The sequence below is a fragment of the Callithrix jacchus genome, chromosome 13, assembly GCF_049354715.1.
Source record: "Callithrix jacchus isolate 240 chromosome 13, calJac240_pri, whole genome shotgun sequence".
NCBI classification, from domain to species: domain Eukaryota; kingdom Metazoa; phylum Chordata; class Mammalia; order Primates; family Cebidae; genus Callithrix; species Callithrix jacchus.
Window position 1 is genome coordinate 31,726,137 of NC_133514.1, and position 25,632 is coordinate 31,751,768.

The 25,632-nt window shown below is 42.2% G+C and overlaps 1 protein-coding gene across 4 annotated transcripts in view; it reads right to left on the bottom strand.

The window, feature by feature from the left end:
- Positions 1 to 4,134: 4,134 nt before the first annotated feature.
- Positions 4,135 to 25,632, bottom strand: part of GTF2E2 (general transcription factor IIE subunit 2) — a 78,566-nt gene continuing 57,068 nt past the window's right edge. For 3 of the 4 annotated variants that reach the window (XM_002756920.5, XM_078347438.1, XM_078347439.1), the window contains exons 7-8: positions 5,318 to 5,433; positions 4,135 to 4,636 (exon numbers count right to left, since the gene is read on the bottom strand). In XM_002756920.5, the coding sequence (XP_002756966.1) occupies positions 4,520 to 4,636; positions 5,318 to 5,433 (233 nt within the window). In that variant the 3' untranslated portion in view covers positions 4,135 to 4,519. Of the gene's footprint in view, positions 4,637 to 5,317; positions 5,434 to 9,198; positions 9,262 to 25,632 lie in introns of all 4 variants that reach the window. The other variant, XR_013525600.1, reaches the window with a different exon arrangement.

Here is a 25,632-nt window from a genome sequence, read left to right on the forward strand (position 1 = left end):
GTAATTATTAAGAGACAGGGTCTCACTATGTTGCCCAGACTGGAGTGTAGTGGCAGACTCAGCTCACCACAGCCTCGAACTCCTGGGCTCAAGCCATCCTCCTGCCTCAGCCTCCTGAGTAGCTGGGACTACAGGCACATGCCACCAGGCCCAGCTTCAACTAGTTATTTCCAAGTGCTTTGGCCAAGACATGATCTGTGCTAAGAATATGGACAGGTTCCCAAAAGTGCTCTCACCCAGCTGGAAGTTTCCAGCACAGAGCTGCTCTCCTCACCACGTCCTAAACCATTCTCTCCACACCCTCATGGCATAAACAGCCTGCGTTTCTACAGCCTACATAGAAAACCTAAGAGTATTCATTTACCAGTGAGGTGTTATTTGAAACAGCCTCAAAATGCCTCTCTTAAAACCCTAATAACTGAGATACTGAAAAACTATGTTGTCAGCAATTTGATTGAAAATCCTAAATTAGAAAATTTCAGTAACTGCCACTGTAAAGCTATCTGTCCCTGTTACAGAACATCCCAGATGGAACTAATATTCATTCTTGCGTGAACTGGCCTGGCTCTGTAGCTACCCCAGTCCTGAGAGGTGCTGGTGCGCTGTGAGAACTAGGCCTCTCTGCAGCTCTCCAGTGAACCTGCCACTTCCCTCTTCCTACTTATCGGGCAGTGGGTTAGGAGATCTTCCTACAAACCGTAATAATTTGCCAGTAAGTATGAACGAAACAGTGAAGCCTTCCATTCTCCACTGCTCGCATACTACATCTCACCTATGGACAATCTGAGGGAAGAGAAAACTCTGGTCCTTGTGTTCCACTTGTCCAGTTGAGAAATGCACGTGGAACTCTGCCTGGGGTCGTTAATACCAAGTTGAGAACTTGACCAAATGCTTAGTCAACCCAAGCTTCTGAGCAAAAAGGCAGGCCTAAATGCAATGAGAAATACACAAAATATGTACCTGGACAAAAAGAGCACTTTTTTCCTTAAAACTAGAACACAGTCCCCACCCACCGGACAAACTTGCTCTTGGTGCTTCTAGAGCTGGTCCTGCCTAAATCAGGATATGGTTTACTCGGTTCTCCCCTGCTGGCACCCTTCTGTGTTTTCTTACTTTAAAGGTAAGTCTGTGCCTTCTCTCTCTTGACATGCAAGCCCCACAAAGTTCTGGCTGGATCAGAAGTCGCTGGGCTTTCCCCAGGGTCTGGGAACCACATGCTTAGTCACACAAGCGTGCTGGTCTCACCCCGATCCACTGGAGCTGGATCAGCCCTGCAGCCCTGAGCTGTCCACAGGGAACCAGAACAGAGTGGCCCTGCCCATCTTCTGGAGAGCGGGGCCGACATTTATTTCTAATGGAAATCATTCCAGGGAAGGAAAATGCACTTTAGTTCCTTACACTGCAGCCAGCGGAAGTTCAACAGTAGCGCCAGGGCTGGCTTCAGGTCTGTTTCCAACGCTGCCTCCCCTAACACTCCAGATGAGCCAGGGAAGGGTATTCTAAGGCCTAGTTAGTCTGAAAAATGGTTTCCAAGAGGTCCTTGGTCCATCCCACCACAAGTCACACAGAACACCTGCTCATCTCTCAGGACAAGCCCCCAAAATCCACCCTGGGAGACGCCAAACTGGCTGCTCCACCTCAATGCAGAATGCGCAGCGCCAGGTTGAGCTTGTCAACCATCAAACCTTAGAAAACCCCAAATCCTCCCCACAAATGAGTCATCTGAAAGTAAAAACAGTGGCCAAAGGGAAGAAGAGACAGTGAGTCTCATCTATGCCTCAAAAAACCACCATTCACTAAGAATCAGGGAACTGACAAGCCAAACACCTTCGACCCACAAGCCCGCCCACATTCAGAATCCCATTGTGCTGCTAGAGATTTTAAACGTCTCACAGATAAACCCAGGGCTGTCTACATGCAGTGCCTGTGAACGCTGGGGCTGGAAGGACCAGGATGCCCCATGCTGCCTTTCCACTACACCCCCACTCAACAGGTGTCAAGCGCCTCTCTGTCCCCTGGGTCCATCCATCATCTGGCCACACTTATAGGCTATGACAGCAGCAGCCAAGTGTTCAGTTTTTACACTTTGTCCAGGCTCCACTACATTTCTCTTAGCTATCCCCTAAAAGCCTCACATGATGGTGATGAATTATAGATCAAATGCACTCCTGTCGCACCCTCTTAACTCACCCAGCTGTGCTATCCCCACCTGCTTCTAAATGGCCAGCAGAGCCAGAAGAAATGGGCAGAGGCGAGAACATGACTTCAACTTGGAGTTTCTGGTGGATGTGTTTTCAGACACCCAGAAGAACTGTGAAGAGACAGCTTTCTCTGCACAGCAGCCCTCGGAGATGCTGCCGACCTGCTTCCAGGCCATCACAATAACGCAAATACCACAGTAAAGTGGGTCACACGAATGTTTTGGTTTCCCAGTGCCTATTAAAACGTTCATGCTATATGACAGTAGAAAGTGTGCAATAGCATTATGCCCTCAAGAACCCAATTATATACTTTAAATATATAGTATTGCTAAAAAAAAAAATGCTAGCAAAGTGAGCGCACACTGTTGGAAAAACAGCTCCAACAGACCTGCTTGAAGTGGGGTTGCCAGAAACCTTCAATGTGGGGAAAAACTCCCCACTATCTGTGAAGACATATAAAGCAAAGCACCGTAAAATGAGGTGTGCCTGTATTAAGACTGTCCAACACAAGTACACTTCCATCACAATGTTCTACAAACACTGTATCCTCAACACATCACATGATGCAACCCCAGTGCCTTGAGATGGGGAATGTGGAGGAACTGCTCTTATGTGTAGGCCAAGTGGATTGAGGCTTAACAAAAGAAACTGCAAGTGAATGAGATAAAGCGATGGAATCTGTCAGTGTGGCAGTCTTGTAAGTCACTTCATTTTGCTAGATCTTCATTTCTGAAATGAGTTTAAGACAAGTTAACTGAAATCAATTATCAGGCCAGCCCACGAAGTACTGCTGGGCACAGGCTCTGCTAGAAGTCACCACCAACACACAACTGGCAGTAAAGTGCCTAATCACAGAGACGGAGGCCCCGATCACAGAGCCCACGACGGAGGCTGTGATGACCATCTCCCTGCAAAACAGATGAGGGGGTCTGAGATGTCCAAACTGCACTTCCAGACCTGGCCCATAAAATAAGATGGAGTGTGGAGATCACAGGAATAGGTCTCTACCTGGAGATAAGCTAACTCTGGATTTTTTTTTACAGGAGAGCTAGTTTCATGTTGTAAGACATTAAAGCGCTTCTTAAAAGAAAAACCCTTAAAGCGAGACAGACTGCATTTCCTGTGTTCTAAATTATCATAGGGACCCCTCTCCTGCCATGTTTTGGGGCTTGGAGGTAAGAAAGAGGTAAAGCAAACGTGACACTGTGAAGGGATGAGAGGTAAGAAGAAGAGAGAAAACAACTGAAGAAGCAAGAAGGCTCCTTGTTGTCTGCACAAAGCACTCCTGCTCTGGGTTTCCATCACGCCTCTTCTGAGAACTGCCAGCTCATTTCATAATCCACTACTCTCCCATGCTGGGACAAGAGGACCATGACCATCAGCCCAAAGGACCACAGCAGAACACAAAGCAGGTGAGGAAAATGCGAACTCTGCCATAGAAAGCAGGAACCACGTGGATTTCCTGTAAGTCACCCTGACTCTAAAGAACGCTCACATATTTGATAATGGCTCTCATGAGCTGGGCCAGTGACAAAGGGCGTCTCCACCAGAAGAACCCTGGGTCAGGCCACGTGAGGGTAGAGGCGTTACACAGCTGATGTTCAGATTAACTGTGGAGACTCTACCCAGGTTTCTTCAACATGCACCAGACCATCCTGGAACTTACCGAACCCAGGAAGCTGAACACTGATGCTTCTTTTTAAAAGAAAGCACTAACAATGACACCCAGTGCATCTTTACTTCTCAGCTTGCTAGCAGGCGGCACACCTGTGTTCCAGTGGTGAAATCTGCACGCTCAGCAACACAGCGTGGGCCAGGCTTCACTGCGTTCCCAGCACATGACCCGTGGAAGTCAGAGACTGCAGCTGCTTCCTGCCACTTCCAGGAATGGAAAAAAAAAAAAGAGAATTCACTAACATCTTAAAAATCCTTCTACAATGATTTTATTATAAATATGTTCTTTTGGAATAAACAAATATTGCATTCAAGACTATGGGCAAACTTGCGCTAAAGTAACAAATGAGGAAGAAAGGAACCATTTAGAAGTGGAGAAAAATACAGCCAAGACACTTGCATGCCACGCTCAATGCCTTTCTCCCAGGGAGTTACAGAAGGTTAAGAGGGAACATCCCAGTTCTCGTGAGCCCATTCTATTCATATATGCTTCGAGTTTGGTAATTTGCACTTGTTCTGTAAACTGAACTGCTCCTCTCCTCAGTTGCAAGAAGCAAATGAGAAGACTGTCTTCAGACCCGGAGCATCAGCAAGAGCATCCTTGATTGTGTATCCGTGACTCTGTTCCAGGGCAAAACTGTTCCCTACTTGCCAGAAGTAATGTCAGAGTAATCCTTCAGTACTCCAGCTAAGTGTTCGTTATGAGTCTTAAAACGTCGCTTTTTCTGTGAAGCAGGTTTTTTCCTTCTCTGAATAGGGGCCTAAAGGAAAAGGTAAAAACAATTAGAAACAGGCCAGGCGCAGTGGCTCATGCCTGTAATCTCAGCACTTTGGGTGGCCAACTTGGGCAGATCACGAGGTCAAGAGATTGAGACCATCCTGGCAAACATGGTGAAACCCCATCTCTACTAAAAATTACAGAAAATTAGCTGGGCGTGGTGGTGCACTTGTCCCCACTACTTGGGAGACTGAGGCAGGAGAATCTCTTGAATCCGGGAGGTGGAGGCTATAGTGAGCCGAGATCGCACCACTGCACTCCAGCCTGGGCAACAAGAGCAAAACTCCAACTCAAAAAACAAGAATAAAAGAAAAGAAAAAGGTTGTGCAGATCAAGATGCTGCCTGCTTTTAGGAATGGGGAGAAAAGCGTGCAGCAGCTTAGAGTGGGAGAATGGGGAACACGCAGGCCCTGGAAGGTTCCATATGGCTGGAGCTCAAGAGCAAGACTGCTTGGGAGGAGCTGGGTGTGAAAAGGTGCCCACAGGCCTGGAGCAGGACCCATGGTGGGTCCGCAGGCCTGCAATACCTCAGATATGACCTGGGCTGCAGACACCGAGAAACACTGGTGGGAGAATGACTCCTAGCTCTTGAGAGAGCAGAAAGCGGGGCAGGCTAACAGTTCCCAGGGCGGGGAATTACGCTGCTTTTCTAGAGATTACACACCACTTTCTTTGGTCCAGATTCCTGCATGGAAGAAATACCCTGTCGCTTCAGATATTCTTCAATTTTCTCCTCGTCCATGGAATCCACAGTGACACTCCTCCACAGTTTCTGAAATTCTGTACCAAAAAGACAGTAGTTATTTTACAATAAATTTTTAAAAATTACAGCATCTTCATGATCAAAATCCAGGCTTCAGTGTTAACTGCTCTGTAACCAAATGAGCACATCTGAGATGTCATCCCAAAAGCGAGTCAGGGGAGACCATCCACCTGCGGGACACAGCGCCGGGAAGGGCCTGGAGACAGAACTGCCCCCCCGCGAAGCCCTGGCAGTGGGGCTGTTTCTAGAGGCTGGCAAATGAAGGTTGCCGCGATGGAACTGCCCTGCTTTCCTGAGGGGGGAAGCCTCGCCACCCTTTCCTCTATTTGGGGCTAACAGCTTAGTCCCTGCACAGCTCCCCTGAGCAAGATACACTCATTCCTCTCATTGACAACAGAAAATAAGAAATGTGTAGGGAGATGGGAACCAAAATATCACATGGAAGTGAGGTGCTACAACAATTTATTTGCAAAAAACTTCTGAAATCAAATAACCTGCGAACTAGTGTGACTAAGGAGGCATGAAAGAGAAAGGGGGGCAGCTGAAACAGGAACACCGCCTCACCCCACCCTGTAACACAAGGAGAAAGGTGATGGTCCTGCCTGCATCTTGTCTTCAGAAACCTGCAGTCCCTCTGCCGCATCATTATTTTTGCAACCCAAAGAGACCACCATTGGGAAGCGTCTCAAATGAACATGGTTCGCATCCTACATTCTGCTCCTGAAAACAGGTACTGATCACTGGTTTCACTTGATCAAAATTATAAGACACACTCTGGGATGAAAAAAGGAAAAGCTCTCTGGGCCCTGAGGCTTCACAGGGCCTCCCACTCACCACCACCCCACTGAAGGGACGCACCTTCCCTTCCTTTCTTCCCACCCCAGACCGTCACCCGGCGCTGCCCTCCTTTTCTTCCAGAGCCATGAACTTCCCACACAGTCCATTCCAAACGATAAACGAAGTAGGCACCCGATACTGTGGTGGGCCAGATTTTTTTCTTTCTCCCTCTTTCCTTCCTTCCCCCTTTCTCTCTCATTTCAGTACACACAGCATGAGGCAAAGGATGTCCACACAGGCGGGACTCTGGTGATACTGTGGACATCTGTTTCCCGCCACCCACCCTGAGGCTTTTAATTGCTGGTGACCAATGACAAAAGTGGCAAAATCTACTACAAAGAATTCAACCTGAGCACAAAGTTATTTAAATCCAAAATGTCTCTAAATAAGATTTGCAACTTTCCATAGATACAGTAGGGGTTCTTTTTACTACACACTCACTGAAGGTTCATCTGCATACATCACAGACATTCCCTAACTGATGACAATTGTGTGCATGACTTCCTGGGCCTCTGTAAGCTCCTTGAGAGCAGCGAGCTCTATTTTCATCTGCTTTCCATGACAGTCGGCACTGTACCTAGCACAGGACAGGACCTCAACGATTTGACTACTGAATGTATGAAATACCATCACTGTCTACTACAGCCTAGACAAAACAGATGTTTTTCTTTTTTCTAAATTTATTTATTTTTGAGACAGGGTCTGGTTCTGCTGCCCAGGCTCGAAAGCAGGGGCACAATCTCAGCTCACTATAACCTCCACTTCCCGGGCTCAAGCAATCCTCCCAACTTAGCCTTCTGAGGAGCTCAGACCACAGGTGCACACCACCATGCCCAGCTGTTTTTTTTTTTTTTTTTTTTTTGAGGGTAGAGATGGAGTTTCACCATGTTGCCCAGACTGGGCTCAAACTCCTGAGCTCAAGCAATCCACATACCTCGGCCTCCCAAAGTACTGGGGGATTACAGGCATCGAGCCACCATATCTGGCCTATTTTTTCTTTTTACATTTTTTAAATTTTAAAACATAATTTTACACTAACAAAAAGGTTATGAAATGAATACACAGAGTTCATATATGCCCTTTATCCAGCTTCCCCTAGTGTTAACACCTTACATAATTGCTAAAACTAATATGGGCATATTACTATTAATCCATCCACAGGCCTTACTGAAACTTCATGAGTTTGACCACCTGATACCCTTTTCCTGGCCCAGGATCCTGCATTCACCAGTCACATCTCTTTGGCCTCCTCTAACCTCTCAGTGTGGCCAGTCTCTGTTTCACACTACCATGACACTTTCACAAAGGGTGTTGGTCAGTTGTTTTACCAACCTTGCATTTGGGTTTCTCTAGTATTTCCTCATTACTCGATTGAGGTCATGCAATTCTGGTGAGAACAACACAGTAACAAGTTTGTGCCCTTCTCGGGTACAGTAGCAAGCTACATGGTGTCAAAATGAACCCAGTAAATGCTGACCATCAGGCAAGGTGCTGTCTGTCAGGTTTCTCTGCTGTGAAGTTATTAGTTTTTCCTTTGTAATTAATAATTAGAGATATTTTGAGACTATACAAGTACCCTGTTTCCCATATTTTCACTAATTTTATAATAGCATTCACTGGTAGTGCTGACCTACAAAAATGATTACTTATAAGTGCCTACTGGCAGATTATTTCCATTATTCCTTCCATAGGTACTAATTAAAATTCTACTATAACAGGCCAGGTGTGTGGCTCATGCCTGTAATCCCAGCACTTTGATGAAAGGCCAAGGAAGGCAGATCACTTGAGGTGAGGAGTTCAAGACCAGCCTGGCCAACATGGCAAAACCCTGTATCTACAAAAAATATAAAAATTAGCCAGGCAAAATGGTGGGTGCCTGTAATCTCCTGAGCCAGGAGAATCGCTCGAACCCAGGAGGTGGAGGTTATAGTGAACCGGGATCCTGCTACTACACTCCGGTCTGGACAACACAGCAAGACTCCGTCTCAAAAATAATCATTAATAATAATAATAAAAAGAGCCACTCTTTCTACAATTCACTTTTTGTTTGTTTGTTGGGACAGGGTCTCACTTTGTCACCTAGGCTGGAGTGCAGTGGCACAATCTCGGCGCAGTGAAGCCTTAACTTCCTGGCCTCAAGCAACCCTCCTGCCTCAGCCTCCCATGTAGCTGGGACTACAGGCACGCTCGGCTAACTCTGGTCCTGAACTTCTACACTCAAGCAGTTCACCTGCCTTGGCATCCCAGAGTACAGGGATCATTAAGCGTGAGCCACCGTGCCCAACCTCCAACTTGTTTTTCAATTATTTAATTTAGCAGAGACGCATGGACATCTACCATATAGACTTATATCTATATATTTATTACACAGCGACAATCCATGATGATCACTATTTATTTTGTGGTTCAAATGTCCCAGGTTGGTCACTGAAATTCCTTCATGGTGGTTCCTATGTCTCTGACTTGCTTCCTCCCCCACTTTATTTTTTCTGTTTTTCTTCTTTTGCTCACTTTCTGGTACTAAAAGATGTTCCAGGTTCATCTTGTATTTCCCCTAATTTGGAATCATTTCTTCAAGGATTCCTGACTTGTTTTATTATAGAATGGAATTTAAAAACCAAGATCTATGTATTTTGGGTTTCTAAAAATAGCAATCTCTTTTTTGAAAACAAAATGATCAAGGGACATCAAATTTAAAGGAAGACAAATTTTGGCAGAAGACAGGAAAGTCTCATGAAAGTCAGGCACACTCTGAACTGTGAAGGTAAATAAAATCTGAGCAGATTCAGAAATCTAGTCACTTAGCAGAAAAGAGCAGAAAACAGACTAGAATTTAAAAGCTCAGATTTGATCCTTTCATTTCAAAAGACCCTTCCTTGATCCACATGAGTTAAGAATAAAAACTGTGTAACTGCCATAGAAGGGAAGAAAATGAGCCAACTTACCAACGAGGCTTTGCTTAAATTCCCAAATAGCGCACTCACATTTTGTCAGTGTTTAGCCCTTTCCTGTAAATGCAAAAGTAGCACAACAGTGTGGTCCAGCCCCTGCAGCCAGATGGCCTGGCTGTGAGCTCAGTTACCCCATTTCCTGCACAAAGTGGCGCAAGCACCTTAATTTTTCTGCCTCCATTTCTTCATCTACAAAGTGAGGATGATAATAATACCTGCCTCATAAAACAGTGAGGATTAAAGGAGTTAATACAGCACTGAGAATAACGCCTGCAAATGAAAGAGCACTATCTACACCTATTACCATTATCATCATCACCATCTAACACCCACTATCATTTTCTGGGTGCTGGTATCTTTAATAAAGGCATATAAAACATTTAAGAAAATGACTAGCTACTAGATACAAAGTGATCTCATTTATGTAAAGTAGAAGAAACAAAAATTCTAAAAATTTCTTAAAAAGCAAAAACACATACATATTAAACACATCGTAAAAATGTAGGAAATATACATCAATAGGTGTCCTCAGAGAAAAGAATACAGTTTGTGTGGAGAATTTTCATTTTTTTGCTCTATAGACAAAGGCTTTATTAATAATATGCAGAAATATGTGTATTGTAACTGTAATATTTTAAATAAATAAATAACCTAAATATAAGGAGGATCATACTAATAATTCACGCACTGGCCACTTTTTTTTAGCCCCACATAAGGCTATGGTATTCTAGTGTTAGCGTTAAGGTACTTCTTTGCCATTAAAAAAAAAAAAAAGGCCCAGTGGCTCATGCCTGTAATCTCAGAGCTTAGGGAGATGGAGGTGGGAGAACTGCTTGAGCCCAGGAGCTCAAGACAAGCCTGGGCAATATATCACAACTCCATCTCAAAAAATTTTTTTTAAATGAGCCGGGCATGGTGGTGCTCTCCTGTAATCCCAGCTACTCGGGAGACTGAGGGGAGGAGACCTTTGAACCCAGGAGTTTGCGCTCCAGCCTGGGAGACAAAGTGAAACCCTCTCTCTAAAACAACAACAACAACAACAAAACCAAATGCAGAATCTCAACCAGCAACACGCCATGCCTTCCTCCCTTTTCCTTTAAAAACACGTGTTATCAACATGACTTCTTTTATCCTCAAAAGTCTCACTATACCCACTTTTCAGTTCCAGAAAATACGACATTTCTCAACTTACCTTACACCCTCTAGTGATCTTACATTTGAGACACTATTAAAATAATTTCTCTTCTATGCTACACAGAAAAATGTACCCCCACACAAGATGTCCACATCTTAATCCCCAGAACTTGTGAATACATTACCATATTTGGTAAAAGGGACTTTGGTGACTAAGAATCTTGAGATGAGGAGATGATCTCAAGATGTGGATTCTGGATTGGAAGAATTAATACTGTTAAAATGTCCACACTACCCAAAGTGATCCACAGATTAAATGCAATCCCTGTAAAAATTCCAATGCCATTTTTCACAGAAATAAAAAACAAAATTCTAAAATTCTTGTGGAAACACACACAAAACTGAATAGTCAAGGCAATCTTGAGCAAAATGGAGGCACCACACTACTTCAAACTATATTACAAAGCTACAGTAATCAAAACAGCATGGTAGTGGCATAAACAGAAGCCCAAAAATGAACTAATGCATTTAAAACCAGCTGATTGACAAAGGTGCCAAGAACACACAATGAGAGAAGAATATTCTCTTCAATGAAGGGTGTTGAGAAAACTGAATATCCACATGCAGGAGAATGAAATGAGACCAGTGTCTCACACCATATAGAAAAATCAACTCAAAATAGATTAAAGACTTAAACATAAGACCTCACACTATGAAAATACTCTAAGAAAACACAGAAAAAACAACATAACATTGGCCAGGGCAATCATCTTTTGCATTTGACCCCAAAAGTTCAGACCACAAAAGCAAACAAAGACAAATGAGATTACAACAAACCAAAAAGCTTCAGCATGGCAAACTAAACAGAGGGAAGAGACAATCTATAGACTGGGAGAATATATTTGCAAGCAATACATCTAAAATGGGGTTAATATATAAAATATAGGGCAGATGCCATGACTCATGCCTATAATCCCAGCACTTTGGGAGGCCGAGGCAGGAAGACTGCTTCAGCCTAGGAGTTCGAGACCAGCCTGGGCAATATAGTGAGACCTCATCTTTACAAATAAACGTTATCACACAAAAAGAAAAAAAAAAAATGTTATCAGATTAGCCAAGCTTGGTGGTGTGCATTTGTAGTCCTAGCTACTTAGGAGGCTAAGGTGAGAGGATCACTTGAGCCCGGGAGGCGGAGGCTACAGTTAGCTGAGATCGTGCCACTGCATTACAATTTGGGCGACAAAATGAGATGCTGCCTCCAAAAAATAAAATAATAATACACACACACACACACGCGCGCGCGCACACACACACGCGTGCGCGCACACACACACACACACAGAACTCAAAAAAATAGCAAAAACAACAACAACAAATAACCTGATTTAAAAATTGGCAAAAGACCTTAATATTGACTACACATTTCTCAAAAGAAGATATACAAATGAGGCTGGGCACAGTGGCTCACACCTATAATCCCAGCACTTTGGGAGGCCAAGGCATACAGATCATCTTAGGTCAGGAGTTCAAGACCAGCCTGGCCAACATGGCAAAATCTCATCTCCACTAAAAAGACAAATAGCCAAGAGAGGTAGTGGGTTCCAGTAATTCCACCTACTCAGGAAGCTGAGGCAGAATTACTTAAACCCTGGAGGCAGAGGTTGCAGTGATTCGAGATCGTGCCACTGCACTCCAGCCTGGGTGATGGAGCAAGACTCCATCTAAAAAAAAAATAGAGAAAGAGAAGTACAATGAGATATTACTTCAAACCTGTGAGAATGGTTATCCTCAAAAAGATAAAACATGCACTGATGAGGATGTGGGAAAACTGTACACTGTTGATAACATGCACAGATGAGGATGTGGGACACCTGTACACTGTTGATAACATGCACAGATGAGGAGGTGGGACACCTGTACACTGTTGATAACATGCACAGATGAGGAGGTGGGAAACCTGTACACTGTTGATGACATGCACAGATGAGGAGGTGGGAAACCTGTACGCTGTTGATGACATGCACAGATGAGGAGGTGGGACACCTGTACGCTGTTGATGACATGCACAGATGAGGAGGTGGGACACCTGTACACTGTTGATAACATGCACAGATGAGGAGGTGGGAAACCTGTACACTGTTGATGACATGCACAGATGAGGAGGTGGGAAACCTGTACACTGTTGATGACATGCACAGATGAGGAGGTGGGAAACCTGTACGCTGTTGATGACATGCACAGATGAGGAGGTGGGACACCTGTACACTGTTGATAACATGAAGATGAGGAGGTGGGAAAGGCACACCTTACCCTGTTGATAACATGCACTGATGAGGATGTAGGAAACCTGTACACTGTTGATAACATGCACAGATGAGGAGGTGGGAAAGGGAACACCTGTAAGCTGTTGGTGGAAATGTAAATTAGTGTAGCCATTATAAAAACTGTATGGAGGTCCCCCAAAAAACTAAAAACTGGAGTTATCATTTGATCCAACATCCTGCTTCTGGGTATTTATTCTAAGGATCTGAACTCAGTATGTTGAGGAAATACTTGCACTCCCATGTTCATTGCAGCATTATTTACAATAGCCAAAGATTCAATCTAAGTGTCCATCAACAGATGAATGGATAATGAAAATATAATATATATATACAACGGAATACTATTAGCCTTAAAACAGAAAGAAATTCTGTCATTTGCAACAACACAATAAACCTGGAGGACATTGTTAAATGAAATAAGCCAGGCACCAAATGACAAAAACCGCATGTTTTCACCTCTATGTGGAATCTACAACAATCGGAACTCAACAGAAGCAGTGAGTAGAACAGTAGCTACTAGACGCTAGGGGAGGGGCAATAAGGAGATGTTGGTCCACAGAAAAAAGAACCTTGAGAGGCAGGTTATCCTGGATTATCTGAGTAGACCCAATGGAATCACAAGCGTCCTTACGAAGGAAAGAGGCAGGCTGGAGAGCCTGAGTAAAGGCAGAAGCAGAGGTCAGAGTGATGCTGGGACATGAGCCAAGAAATTCAGGCAGTCTCTGGAAGCTGAAAAGGTAAAGAAATGAAATCTCCCTATGAGTATCCAGCAACGGTGCAGCCCTCCTGACCCATTTGAGACTTCTGACCTCCAGAACAGTAAGATAATAAATCTGTGCTATTTTAAGCAACAAAGTTTGTGATTACATGTTACAGCAGCAACAGGAAACAAATACACACTGCCTGAGATTTTTCTTTCTTTTAAGTACTGGCCCAGTGCAATGACTCACACCTGTAATCCCAGCACTTTGGGAGACCAAGGTGTGAGGATTGTTAAAGGCCAAGAGTTCCAGACCAGTCTGGGCAACAGCGAGACCTCCATCTCTACAAAAAAAATTTTTTAAATAAATTGGCCAGACATGAAGACACATGCCTATGGTCTCAGCTAATCAAGAGGCTGAGGTGGGAGGATGGCTTGAGCCCAGGAAAGTTCAAGGCTGCTGCAGTGAGCTACGACTGCGCCACTGCACTCCAGCCTGATCAACAGAGCAAGACCCTGTCTTTAAAAAAAAATTTTTAAGTATAACTTACGTAGGCAGGATTATAAAGACAAATGACACTTCATCCTTAACATTTCAACAAGTATTTCTTGAGAATTCTGTCACTACAACGATATTACCTGCTATCTGGACATCTATAAAGAACAGGCACTGTCTGCCCCAATCTGTGCAGCAGGGGCTGGGCAGAATCATGCCTAGAGCTGACCGTGGCTGGGCAGGATCAGAAGAACTTGGCAGCACTTGCTGTTCTTGGTGATCCTGCTGAAATCTCCACTGAGCAACGGTACTTCTTACTCGGGATAAACACCAAACACCAAAACAAAAAGGGAAGAAGCCATGAGGTAACTGTTCACCTTGAAAACTGCTTTACAATGGGAGAAACATCATATTCTTTTGAACTTAAAATTTTCCTTTTATTTTACTAATGTATAATTCACACAAATTAAAATCCTGCACATTTTAGTGTACAGTCCCTGATGTTCTGACGAGCATATGCTCATGCAAACACCACCACGATAATGATACAGACAATTCCACAACCACAAACCACCCTATGCTCCTCTCAGTCAATGTCTCTCTCCTCGGCCAGCCCCTGGCAACCACTGACCTGTTTCTATGGTTCTGTTTCCCAAGAATATCATAAACATACAAATAAAATCGCACAGCATGTCCCTTTGGAATCTGACTTCCCTCACTAAGCATGATGCCTCTGAGATTCATCTGTGTTTGTGGAATGTCAGTCCTTTGCTCCTTTTCATTGCTGAGTTGTATTCCATTGTAAGTATATGCCACAGTTAACGGGAAGTTAAGGGACAGTTAAAGGACATGAGTTGTTTCCAGTTGGCAGTTATGAAGAAACCCAACAGAAATACCCATGAATTTTACATCAATTTGGGTTAACACCTAAGAATAGGATGGCTGGGTCATATAGTAGTATATATTACAATATAGAGATCTATACCTATTTATTTAACTTTCTAAAGGACAGTGGACCCATGTCTCACACCATACACAAAAATAACTCAAAATCATCAAAGATGTAAATGCGAGGGTTAAAACTATAACCTCTAGAGGTAAAAACAGAAGTCCATCTTCATGACCTTGGAAAAGGCAATGGTTTAGACGTGACATCAAAAGTACAAGCAGCAAAAGAAAAAAAAATAAAGAATTTGATCAAAATTTAAAAGTTTTTTTTTTTTTTTTTTTAGATAGAGTTTTACTCTATCACCCAGGCTGCAGTACAGTGACGCAATCTCAGCTCACTACAACCTCAGCCTCCCGGGTTCAAGTGATCCTCCTGCCTCAGCCTCCCGAGTAGCTGGGATTATAGGTGGGCACTACCATGCCCAGCTAATTTTTGTATTTTTAGTAGAGACAGAAGTTCACCATGTTGGCCAGGCTGGTCTCAAACTCCTGACCTCAGAGGATCCACCTGCCTCAGCCTCCCAAACGGCTGAAATTACAGGCGTGAGCCACTGCTCCCGGCCCCAAATTAAAAACTTTCATACCTCGTAAACGCCACTAAGGAAGTGAAAAGACAACCCACAGAATGGAATAAAATATTTGTAAAGCATGTATCTTACAATGGACGTGTATGCAGAATAAAGAATTTTTAAAGCTCTGTAATAAAAGCACAAAACTGTTTTTAAAATGGACAAAGGATTTCAATAAATATTTCGCCAAAGAAAATATGCAGATCAACCAGGTGTGGTGATTCACACCTTTAATTCCAGCACTTTGGGAGGCCATGGCACACACCTGTTGCCCTAGCTATTCAGGAGGCTGAGAAGGGAGGAATGCATGAGCCTAAGAGTTTGAGGCTGCAATGAGTTATGAACGTATCCCTGCACTCAAGCCCAGGAAACAGAGTGAGACCCTGTTTCTAAAGTAAAAAAATAGGGCCAGGCGTGGTAGCTCACGCCTGTAATCCCAGCACTTTCGGAGGCTAAGGCAGGTGGATCACGAGGTCAAGAGATCAAGACCATCCTGGTCAACATGGTGAAACCCCATCTCTACTAAAAATACAAACAATTAGCTGGGCATGGTGGTGCGTGCCTGTAATCCCAGCTGCTCTGGAGGCTGAGGCAGGAGAATTGCCTGAACTCAGGAAGCGGAGGTTGCAGTGAGCAGAGATCGTGCCATTGCACTCCAGCCTGGGTAACAAGAGCAAAACTCCGTCTCAAAAAAAAAATAAAATAAAATAAAATAAAATATATAAATGGCCAATCAACACACAAAAAGATGTTCAACATCAGTCATTAGGGAAATGCAAATCAAAATCACAGTAACATTTCACATCCACTAAGATAGCTAAAATCAGTGTTGGCAAGGGTGTGAGAGAAATCAGAACCTTCCTAAGTTGCTGGTGAGAATGTAAATTAATGTAGCTGCTTTGCAAAACAGTACAATTCCTCAAAAAGTTAACCACAGAATTACCATATGATGTAGCAATTCCACTAAGTATACACATGTCCATGTGAAAACTGGTATAGGTATGTTCATAGCAGTATTATTCACAGTAGCCAAAAAGTGGAAAAACCCAAATATGCATCAACTGATAAATGAAATGTGCATGGCTATACAATTGAATTTTTTTTTAACTATAAACATTTAATGCTCTTTATTTCCCTATAAGCACTGCTATAGCTGCATCCTATGAATTTTGACACACTGTACTTTCACATTGAATTCAACAATGTTTTTACTTCCCTCTGATTTCCTCCTTAAACCACAGGTTACTTAAAGGTATTTAATTTCAGGCTGGGTGTGGTGGCTCACATCTGTACTCCTCGCACTCTGGGACACTGAGGTGGGCAGATCACTTGAGCCCAGGAGTTCAAGACCAGACTGGGCAACATTGCAAAACTCCATCTCTACAGAAAAATACAAACATTAGCCAGGTGTGCCAACACATGGCTGTACTCCCAGGTACTTGGGAGGCTGAGGTAGGAGGATCGCCCGAGCCCAGGGAGGTCAAGGCTGCAGTGAGCCATGATCATGTCACTGCAATCCAGCCTACACAGTGTGACTCTGTCTCAAAAAATAAAATTATTTAATTTCCAAATGGACAGTTTCCAAATATAGCTAGCTCTGTTACTGATTTCTAGCCTAATTCCATTATGGCCCACACACATCATTCATATATAGTCATCCTTTGGCATCCATGGGGGATTGGTTCCAGGACTCTTACAGATACCAAAATCTATGGATGCTCAAGTCTCTGACAGCATATTCTCCCATGTACTGTAAATCATCTCTAGATTACTTATAATGCCTAATACAATTTAAACACCACATAAATAGTGATACTGTATTGTTTACGGAACAATGACAAGGAAAATGTCTGCATGTGTTTAGTACAGACAATTTTTTTCCAAATATTTTCAGTCTATAGTTGGTTGAATCCATAGATGCAGGATCAAAAGACATGGAAGGCAAACCGTACTTTCAAGGCTTTCAAATGCAATTAAAGCTTGTTTTGTGGGCTAGAATACCATCTATCTTGGTGAATATTCCACATGCAATTGAAAATATATGTATAGGGCTAGGTACAGTGGCTCACGCTGTAATCCCAGCACTTTGGAAGGCTGAGACAGGCAGATCACTTGAGGCCAGGAGTTCAAAACCAGCCTGACCAACATGGTGAAACCCGTCTCTACTAAAAACACAAAAATTAGCTGGATGTGGTGGTATACGCCTGTAATTCCAGCTACTCAGGAGGCTGAGGCAGGAGAATCACCTGAACTCAGGAGGCAGAGGCTGCAGCGAGCCGAGATCGCACCATTGCCCTCCAGCCTCGGCAACAAGAATAAAATGCCATCTCAAAAAAAAAAAAAAAGGAAATATATGCATGGGATTCTGCTGCATGGGCAGCCTCTTCTATAAAGGGCAATTAAGTCAAATTCATTGATGGTGCTCTTCAGGACTTCTATATCTTAACTTTCCATCTATTTGTTCAATCAGCTACTGAGAGAAGAATGTTGTAGACTCTAACTGTGGACATATCTATTTCACCTTTTAGTTTTATTCATTTTTAATTAATGTATTTTAAAGGCCTGTTGTTAGTTAGGTATTTAGGACTATTATGTACTCATGGAGAATTGATACCTTTATCATTATGTAATGTCTTTTTTTTTTTTTTTTTTTTTTTTGAGACAGGGCATGGCTCCGTCACCCAAACTGGAGTGCAGTGGCACAATCATGGTTCACTGCAACCTCCAACTCCTGGGCTCAGGTGATCTTCCCACCTCAGCCTCCTGAGTAGCAAAGACTACAGACTACCACCAGACAGAGCTGAGTTTTCTATTTTTTGTAAAGATGAGATTTAATCATGTTGCTCAGGCTGGCCTCAGCAATCCTCCTGCCTCAGCTTCCCAAAGTACTGGGATTACAGGCAAGAGCCACCATGCCGAGCCCACAACCTTCTTTATCCTTGGTAATTTTCCTGGCTCTGAATTCTACTCAGTCTGATATTAATATAGCCACTCAAGCTTTCCCCTGATAGTGTTTGGACAGTATATCATTTTACGTGCTTTTACTTTTAACCTGTCTACATTTATTTTTAATTTTTATTTTAAGATGGAGTCTTGCTCTGTCACACAGGCTGGAGCGCAGTGGTACAATCTTGGCTCACTGCAACCTCTGCCTCCTGGGTTCAAGAGATTCTTCTGGCTCAGCCTCCCAAGTAGCTAGGATTACAGGTGTGTGCATCACACTCAGCTAATTTTTGTATTTTTAGTAGAGACGGGGGTTTCACCATGTTGGCCAAGCTGGTCTTGAATTCGTGACCTCAGGTGACCTGCCCACATCAGCCTCCCAAAGTGCTGGGATTGCAGGGGTGAGCCACCTGTAAATCTGTCTACATTTAAAGTGAGTTTCTTATAGATAGTATATAATAGATGGCTGTAGGAATTTATCTTTAAAGAAAAAAAGTACATACTGGAGTCTTGCTTTTGTACCCAACTGGAAAATGTCTTAATCAGTGTGTTTAGACCATTTTCATCTAACACATTTAGGAATGAAGTCTATCATCTTGATCACTGTTTCTATTTGTTCTCTCTACTCCTTGTTTTTTCCTTCTATCTCTGTGTTCATTTAGATCAGGTGAATATATTTGTATGATTCCATTTTATTTCCACTATTGGCTTATTATTTATACTTTAAAAAATGTTTTTAGTGGTTGACCCAGCTTTACAACATAATTAATCAGAGCCTAGCTTAGAGTAAGTCATAGCATTTCATATGTGGTGTAAAGACATCAGAACAGTATAATCCCAATTACTAATCCCTTCTGACCTTTGAGCTAATTTGTCATAAATTTTATTTCACATACTATGCCCAAAACACAAAATATATTGCTAATATTTTTGATTTATGTTAATCTTTCAGAGAAATCAGAAAACAAAAAATATTTTTAAATAAAAACTCTAGCTCCAAGACACTTATTTGTACAGATGCAAATGTCTAATGTCATACCCCTTCTTCCTGAACTTCCTTTAATATTTCCAGTAGCGCAGGTCTGATGGCAATGAATTCTCTCCATTTCTGTTTCTCTGAGAGTATTTCTCCTTCATTTTTGAAAGATTATTTTTGCCTGTGCAGTGGCTCACATCTGTAATCCTAACATTTTGGGAGGCTGAGGAGGGCAGATCACTTGTGCCCAAGAGTTCAAAACAAGCCTGGGCAACATGGTGAAAACGCATCTCTACTTAAAATACAAAAAATGAGGTGAATGTAGTGGCAGATACCTGCAGTCCCAGCTACTCAGGAGGCTGAGATGGGAGGATCGATTGAGCCCCGGAGGCAGAGGTTGCAGTCAGCCAAGACTGCATCACTGCACTCCAGCGTGGGCCACAGAGTGAGACCATATATAAAGAAAAAAAGAAAAGAAAAATAGTTTTGCTGTGTACGGAATTCTGGGTTGAAAGGATTTTCTCCCTTTTGGCCCTTTAAAGATTTTTATGCAGCCCTTTATGTGCTGCATAAAAATTAGCTGGGCATAGTGGTACATGTCTATAGTCCCAGCTACTTGGGAGGCTGAGGCAGGAGAATCACTTGAACCCGGAAGGCAGAGGTTGCAGTGAGCCAAGATGACGCCACTGCACTCCAGCCTGGGCCACAGAAGGAGACTGTCTCAAAAAAAAAAAAAAAAAAAGATGTACTGCATTTATCTTTGGGTCTGCACAGTTTCTATTAAGAACCCTGCTTTAATTATTTTTTTTCCTCTGGAAGTAGTCTCTTTCCTCTGACTGCCTTCAATATTTTCTTTCATATTCTGTAGTCTGACCACGACATGCCTCGGTGTTTTTCTGCCACATGCTTGGTTTGGAGGATGAGCCATTTGTGTTCTCTGAGCTTCTCAGATCTTTGGTGTCCATCATTACTTTAAAAAAAATTTTTGGTCATTATATCTTCAAGTATTTCTTCTGCCCCGTTTTCTTTCTCTTTTCCCTCTCAGACTGTAATTACACATTCAGACCACTTGATATTATCTCACAGCTCATGGGTGCTCTGCACTATTTTTTTCACACTTCATCTGTATTCAAGTTCACAGACTTCGTAGCATTTCGCATGTTGTGTAAAGACATTAGAACAGTACACTCTCAATCACTGATCCCTACGCCAAGTTTAATAATGAGCTTGTTGAAGACATTTTTCATCTATGTTACTGTCATTTTCATTTTCAGGATTTATTTTATTTTCTTACCGTGTCTCTCTATCCGCTGAAATATCCTACCTGACCATACAAGTTGCCTGTCTTTTCTACTAGAGATCTTAACATACACAACAGTTATTTTCAATTCCATGTCTGGTAGTTCCAAAGAATTTGGTCTTAAAAATGTCCTGTCTCAATGGAGTGTTGTTCTTCCTTCCTTCTTTTTATGCCTCAAAAACTTTTCTGAAAGCAGGATATCCTCTGTAGGACAGCTGAGACTGCGGTAAATAGTTCTTATGCCTGGGAAATGGGCCCGCCTTTCCTTCTGCCAGATCGTTAGTGTGCAGAGGTTGAGTCAATCTATTGTCAGGACAGGAGCGTGGTTTGGAATTTATTGCTGCTATGGTTACCCCACAACGCACCACCAGCTTCAAACTGTGTTAGGGCAGCAGCTGGTCTGCCAGAGGATATTTTCCTCGGTGTCTGTTCAACCTTCAGCTTTTGGTCTTCCTTTTACACTGCATCTGAGCTGGCCTGCCTCCAGGTTCTTGCACCTTTCACGGAACTCCACTGTTACCTGTCAGTCCACAGCTGTTAGCCTCGTATGGGCAGGAAGATTCTCTGACATTAGGGTTAAGCCTTGGTCTTGGGCAAACACTGTCTTCCTTGGTGCCCAGGGTATGGCCTTCTCAGTGCTCCTGCCCATTCTCCTCCACTAAAGTTCTGGGCCTAGCGCATGTTCCTGTCCCTCGCCAAGGACAAAGGATTTTTTTCTGTTCTCTTTCCACAGTGGTTTAAGGCCCTTATAGGAGCAAAGAAGGGAAGAAGGACTCAGACAGGGCTTCATGTCTTTCCAAATTGATCTACTGTCCCCCTCCTCCAGGGGGAACAGTAAGGGACACTTTCTCAGCACCCACACCCTAGCCTCAATCCTTTTTGTAAGCATACAGTGAAATCTGTGGAGAAGAGCCTGTGAGTGGATACAAATTCCTCTGTGTCTGCAGCCCCCCAGGCAATGTCTGTTTTCTTGCTGGTCCACACTAATTTCATTAAACTTTCACTGAATTCTCCTGCATGCTGTTCACTTAGTCTCAAGTAAGCAAGCACTCATGTCTCACCTTTCCATGGGGGCACACACGCCTGTCTCTCCTTATAGCCTGGGTTGGATTGTTGTCCTGCAACCCCAGCTGATTGATGGATTCAAGAAGATTATCAGCGTGCAGATTTCTGGGGTTTATTGTTGCTGTAAGCTTAGGAACGATGCTTTCTCTAGCTTTCTCCATTCTAAGTAGAAGCTAAAAGTCCCCAACTACTTGCTTTTTCGCCGAACTTTAATGGCTATGTAATGAATGTGACTAGCTTTGCTAACTACAGGCATATATGAATCAAGAAAACAGTTTCAGGTCAAACTTTCACCTCAGAAATAAAAATACCTCCGTAATCCCAATAAAGCATGCAAAAGTATTGTTTTAAAATGTATACAATAAACAGAATTTTACATGTCAAATTTATTACTATAGCTGCTGAAGAAACTGTATCATACAAAAGAATAATCCTGGTATTTTGATCAATGTGTTAACTTCTAATTTATCAACAAGTGAAAACTGTATTTATTTCTTTAGAATAGGTGTTACATATCTGTATAACAAGTCAACTGTGTACTTCTATCTACATAACAATAAAGGCAAAATGGGAAAAAGTGCATATGAAAAACATACCTTTTACTCATGGGTTGATTTCATTCACTATGCTTTCTACCAAGACTTACTCGCACTGCAAATTTCAGTTCCTTGAAGACTGAAATTACTTTGCTTTTCTACCTGATATGCACATAAGCTTATATACTACAGGCCTCTTGTGACATAATCACAGAGGTAATATTACCTACATAAATAGTGGCAGCAATGGCCTGGAAAGCTGATCTGCATATTAATGTACAACCAAAAAGATTACACAACATTATACATTTTCATGGCATAATGGAATTGAAAGTACACTTTAAAATTTTTTATTTAACTCTTTACTTTTGCAAAGTTACTGGAGCTATTTTCAGAGAAAAAATCCTGAATAAAATATATTCAGTTTTTTAAAATAAAACATGTATCCTTAATCCCTGCCTTTCCTTACTTAGCACAATGCTGTTGCAATATTTAAATATGACATCTACTGTGTAAATGTATCACAGCTGCATAAATACTTAAGATTAATACTGGAACACAGGGTCAAATTTTAGAGGTACAATCTCACAGGATCTCAAATTTAATTACTTTTTAACAGATGTGGGGACAAAATGTTCAGCTGACAAACAGAAATAACCTGGTTTTCTTTAATTTTAAAAAATGAGTGAAAGAAAAGGAATTTTTAAAACAAGACAATCTTTGGCTCGGCATGGTGGCTCAAATCTGTAATCCCTACACTTTGGGAGGCCAAGGCAGGAGGATCGTTTGGCCCAGGAATTCAAGACCAGTCTGGGCAACAGAGCCAGACTCCCTCTCTATTTATAAAAATCAATGAAATAAAATAAAAAACAAGATAATCTTTATGTTCTATGAGGTTGGCAGTGTCAAGTAAAACACCCAATCAGCATTTGTGAGAACATGAAGAAACAGATTCCTTCTCATTTACTACTGTGGAGGTATAAATTGGTCTAATTTTACTATAGAGATTTGGTAAGGCTTTTTTAAAAGTATGTCTATCTTTTGATCCAGCAATTCAACCTCAAGAAAATGTACACACGGCACTATTTATAACACGATAGAGCAAAAAATAATACCAAAAATAGCAAGCTGGCCCGGACATGGTGCCTCACCCCTGTTATCCCAGCACTTTGGGGCAGCTGAGGCAGGCAGATTACTTGAGGTCAGGAGTTCAAGACTAGCCTGGCCAACTTGGTAAAATCCCATCTCTATTAAAAATACAAAAAATTGGCTGGGCATGGTGGTGCGCACTTGTAATCCCAGCTACTCAGGAGGCTGAGACAGGAGAATCTCCTGAACCTGGGTAGCAGAGGTTACAGTGAGCCAAGATTGTACCATTACATTTCAGCCTGGGCAACAGAGCGAGCAAAAAAAGAAAGAAAAACAAAAAACTTTCCATCTGTGGAGTTATGTCTGGAAATGCGCCAGAAAAAAACTGTTTTAGAGTATATCAACAAAATAGAATACCACATATCCATTTTAAAAATAACCATCTAAAGCAGCATCGGCCCCACATCAGGGACTCAAAAGTGGTAGCTACTACAAGAATCCTTTATTCTTAAGATAGAGGTGAAATTGTTTAAGTTTCCAGTAAGAAAAAAGGTACCAGCAATGGGGAAAAAGACCGTCACTGGAATTCTCATCAGAAATACCAAAAGCAATAACGTAAGTCAGCGCAAATTTGGCCTCAGACTGCTAAACTGGCTTTGTTTCTTTGCTATCTGTTTAAACAAATACAAAACTATAAAACCACTGAGTCAGTGACCAGATAGATAAGCAAATAACCAGCTAAGTAGAATTAAAACAACTAGTACTGTGGGTACTATTTTATTTTTCCAATACTAATAATAGTTAATATTACCGTGCTCTTACTTTCTACCAGATTCTGTTCCAAGTTCCAAGCACTTTTATCTATACTCCCGCATTTAATCCTCAAAAACAATGAGTAACAATACTATTATTTCTATTTTACAGATGAGGAATCTCAGAGAGGTTAAGTGTCTTGCCTAAGCTAGTAAGGGGCCAAACGAAGATAAAAACTACATGGAGTAAATCTTTTGTAGGATAAAAAAATAAAATACAAAATTAAAAAAAGATAAAACCTACAGTCTAATTCCTCAGCACCAACCTCTTCACTATCACATTTATACCACCTTTAAATGAATAAACTCTTGATTTAAGGAAAGAAATGCCTTTGAAAAATAAGATGCATGCCTAGGTCCAACTACTCTGTGTTCACTTCTACACTGGATTAAAAAATTACTACACAATCAACTCCCTCCTTACTTGAGCTATATTTCCGTTTAGGACAAGGCTTCTATTACAGAAAGAACCCTCGGTGTGCCTGGAAGTGTGCGCACTTGAGATTTCCTCTCTGTGGCTAAGGTTGCCATCTAGTGGAACAAAACGAAAATCTGCATCAACACAAAGCATAAAGGATTCTGAGGCATAAAAAGGGGAGGGGGAGAGACGAATGTTAAAATGTGTGTCAATTTTCAATGGGTCTTCCCTGGAAACACACATTCCTTATATCATTTACAAAAATTGTTTTGTTTTGTTTTTTATTACTGATTTACGTAATAGTGGCACTTTCAACTAAAAGACTGGTGGCACCTTACCCAAGGTTGCTGCACGTGGCCGTTCCCTGTGGTGTCTCTACAGCACCGTGTGAACATCAAAATGACAAAATGCAAACAGCTGAACTATGCATCCTATGTCATTCTAGCCCCTCAGCCTGGAAGGTTAAGGACAGCAACCTCATTCACTGTGATCCTCCTTCCACCATCAAGTGTGCGGAACAACAGGAGCCAGGCAAAGGAGTCTGGAGACAGTGAGTCTCAATTTTCCTCTATTCTATCAACATAAACTGGACCTTTAACCAAGTTCCCAGCAAGGCAAGTTTGTTCTCCAGGAAACACTTGGTAATGTCCGGAGATACTTTTGGTTGTCACACTGCAGGGAAGCTGAGCTGCTGGTATCTAAACAAGCCAGGGATGCTATCAATGCCCTACAATGCACAGGACCACCTTACATCAAAAAAAAAATTACTCCACTCCAAATGTTAACACTGCCAACATCGAAAACCCTGCTTAACTTCCACCATCCTTCTTAAGAGGGACACAGATCAGTGAAAAATACCAGTTTATAATAGTAATCTGAGCCTACGAACCCAATTCTGTTTAACATAAATAAATAATTTTAATACACATTTTCTAGGAATATATCATGTGTATTGTACATACAGTACAGAATTATTTACCATGATAAATTATAAAAGAAATGTACTTTGTATTTTTCAGAACTTTACCAAGAATTCTTTACAACTTAAGGAAAACACCAGTTATGAAATCTGAGTTGCCAATACATCACATATTAGACTATCTGTGGCTATCATCTTC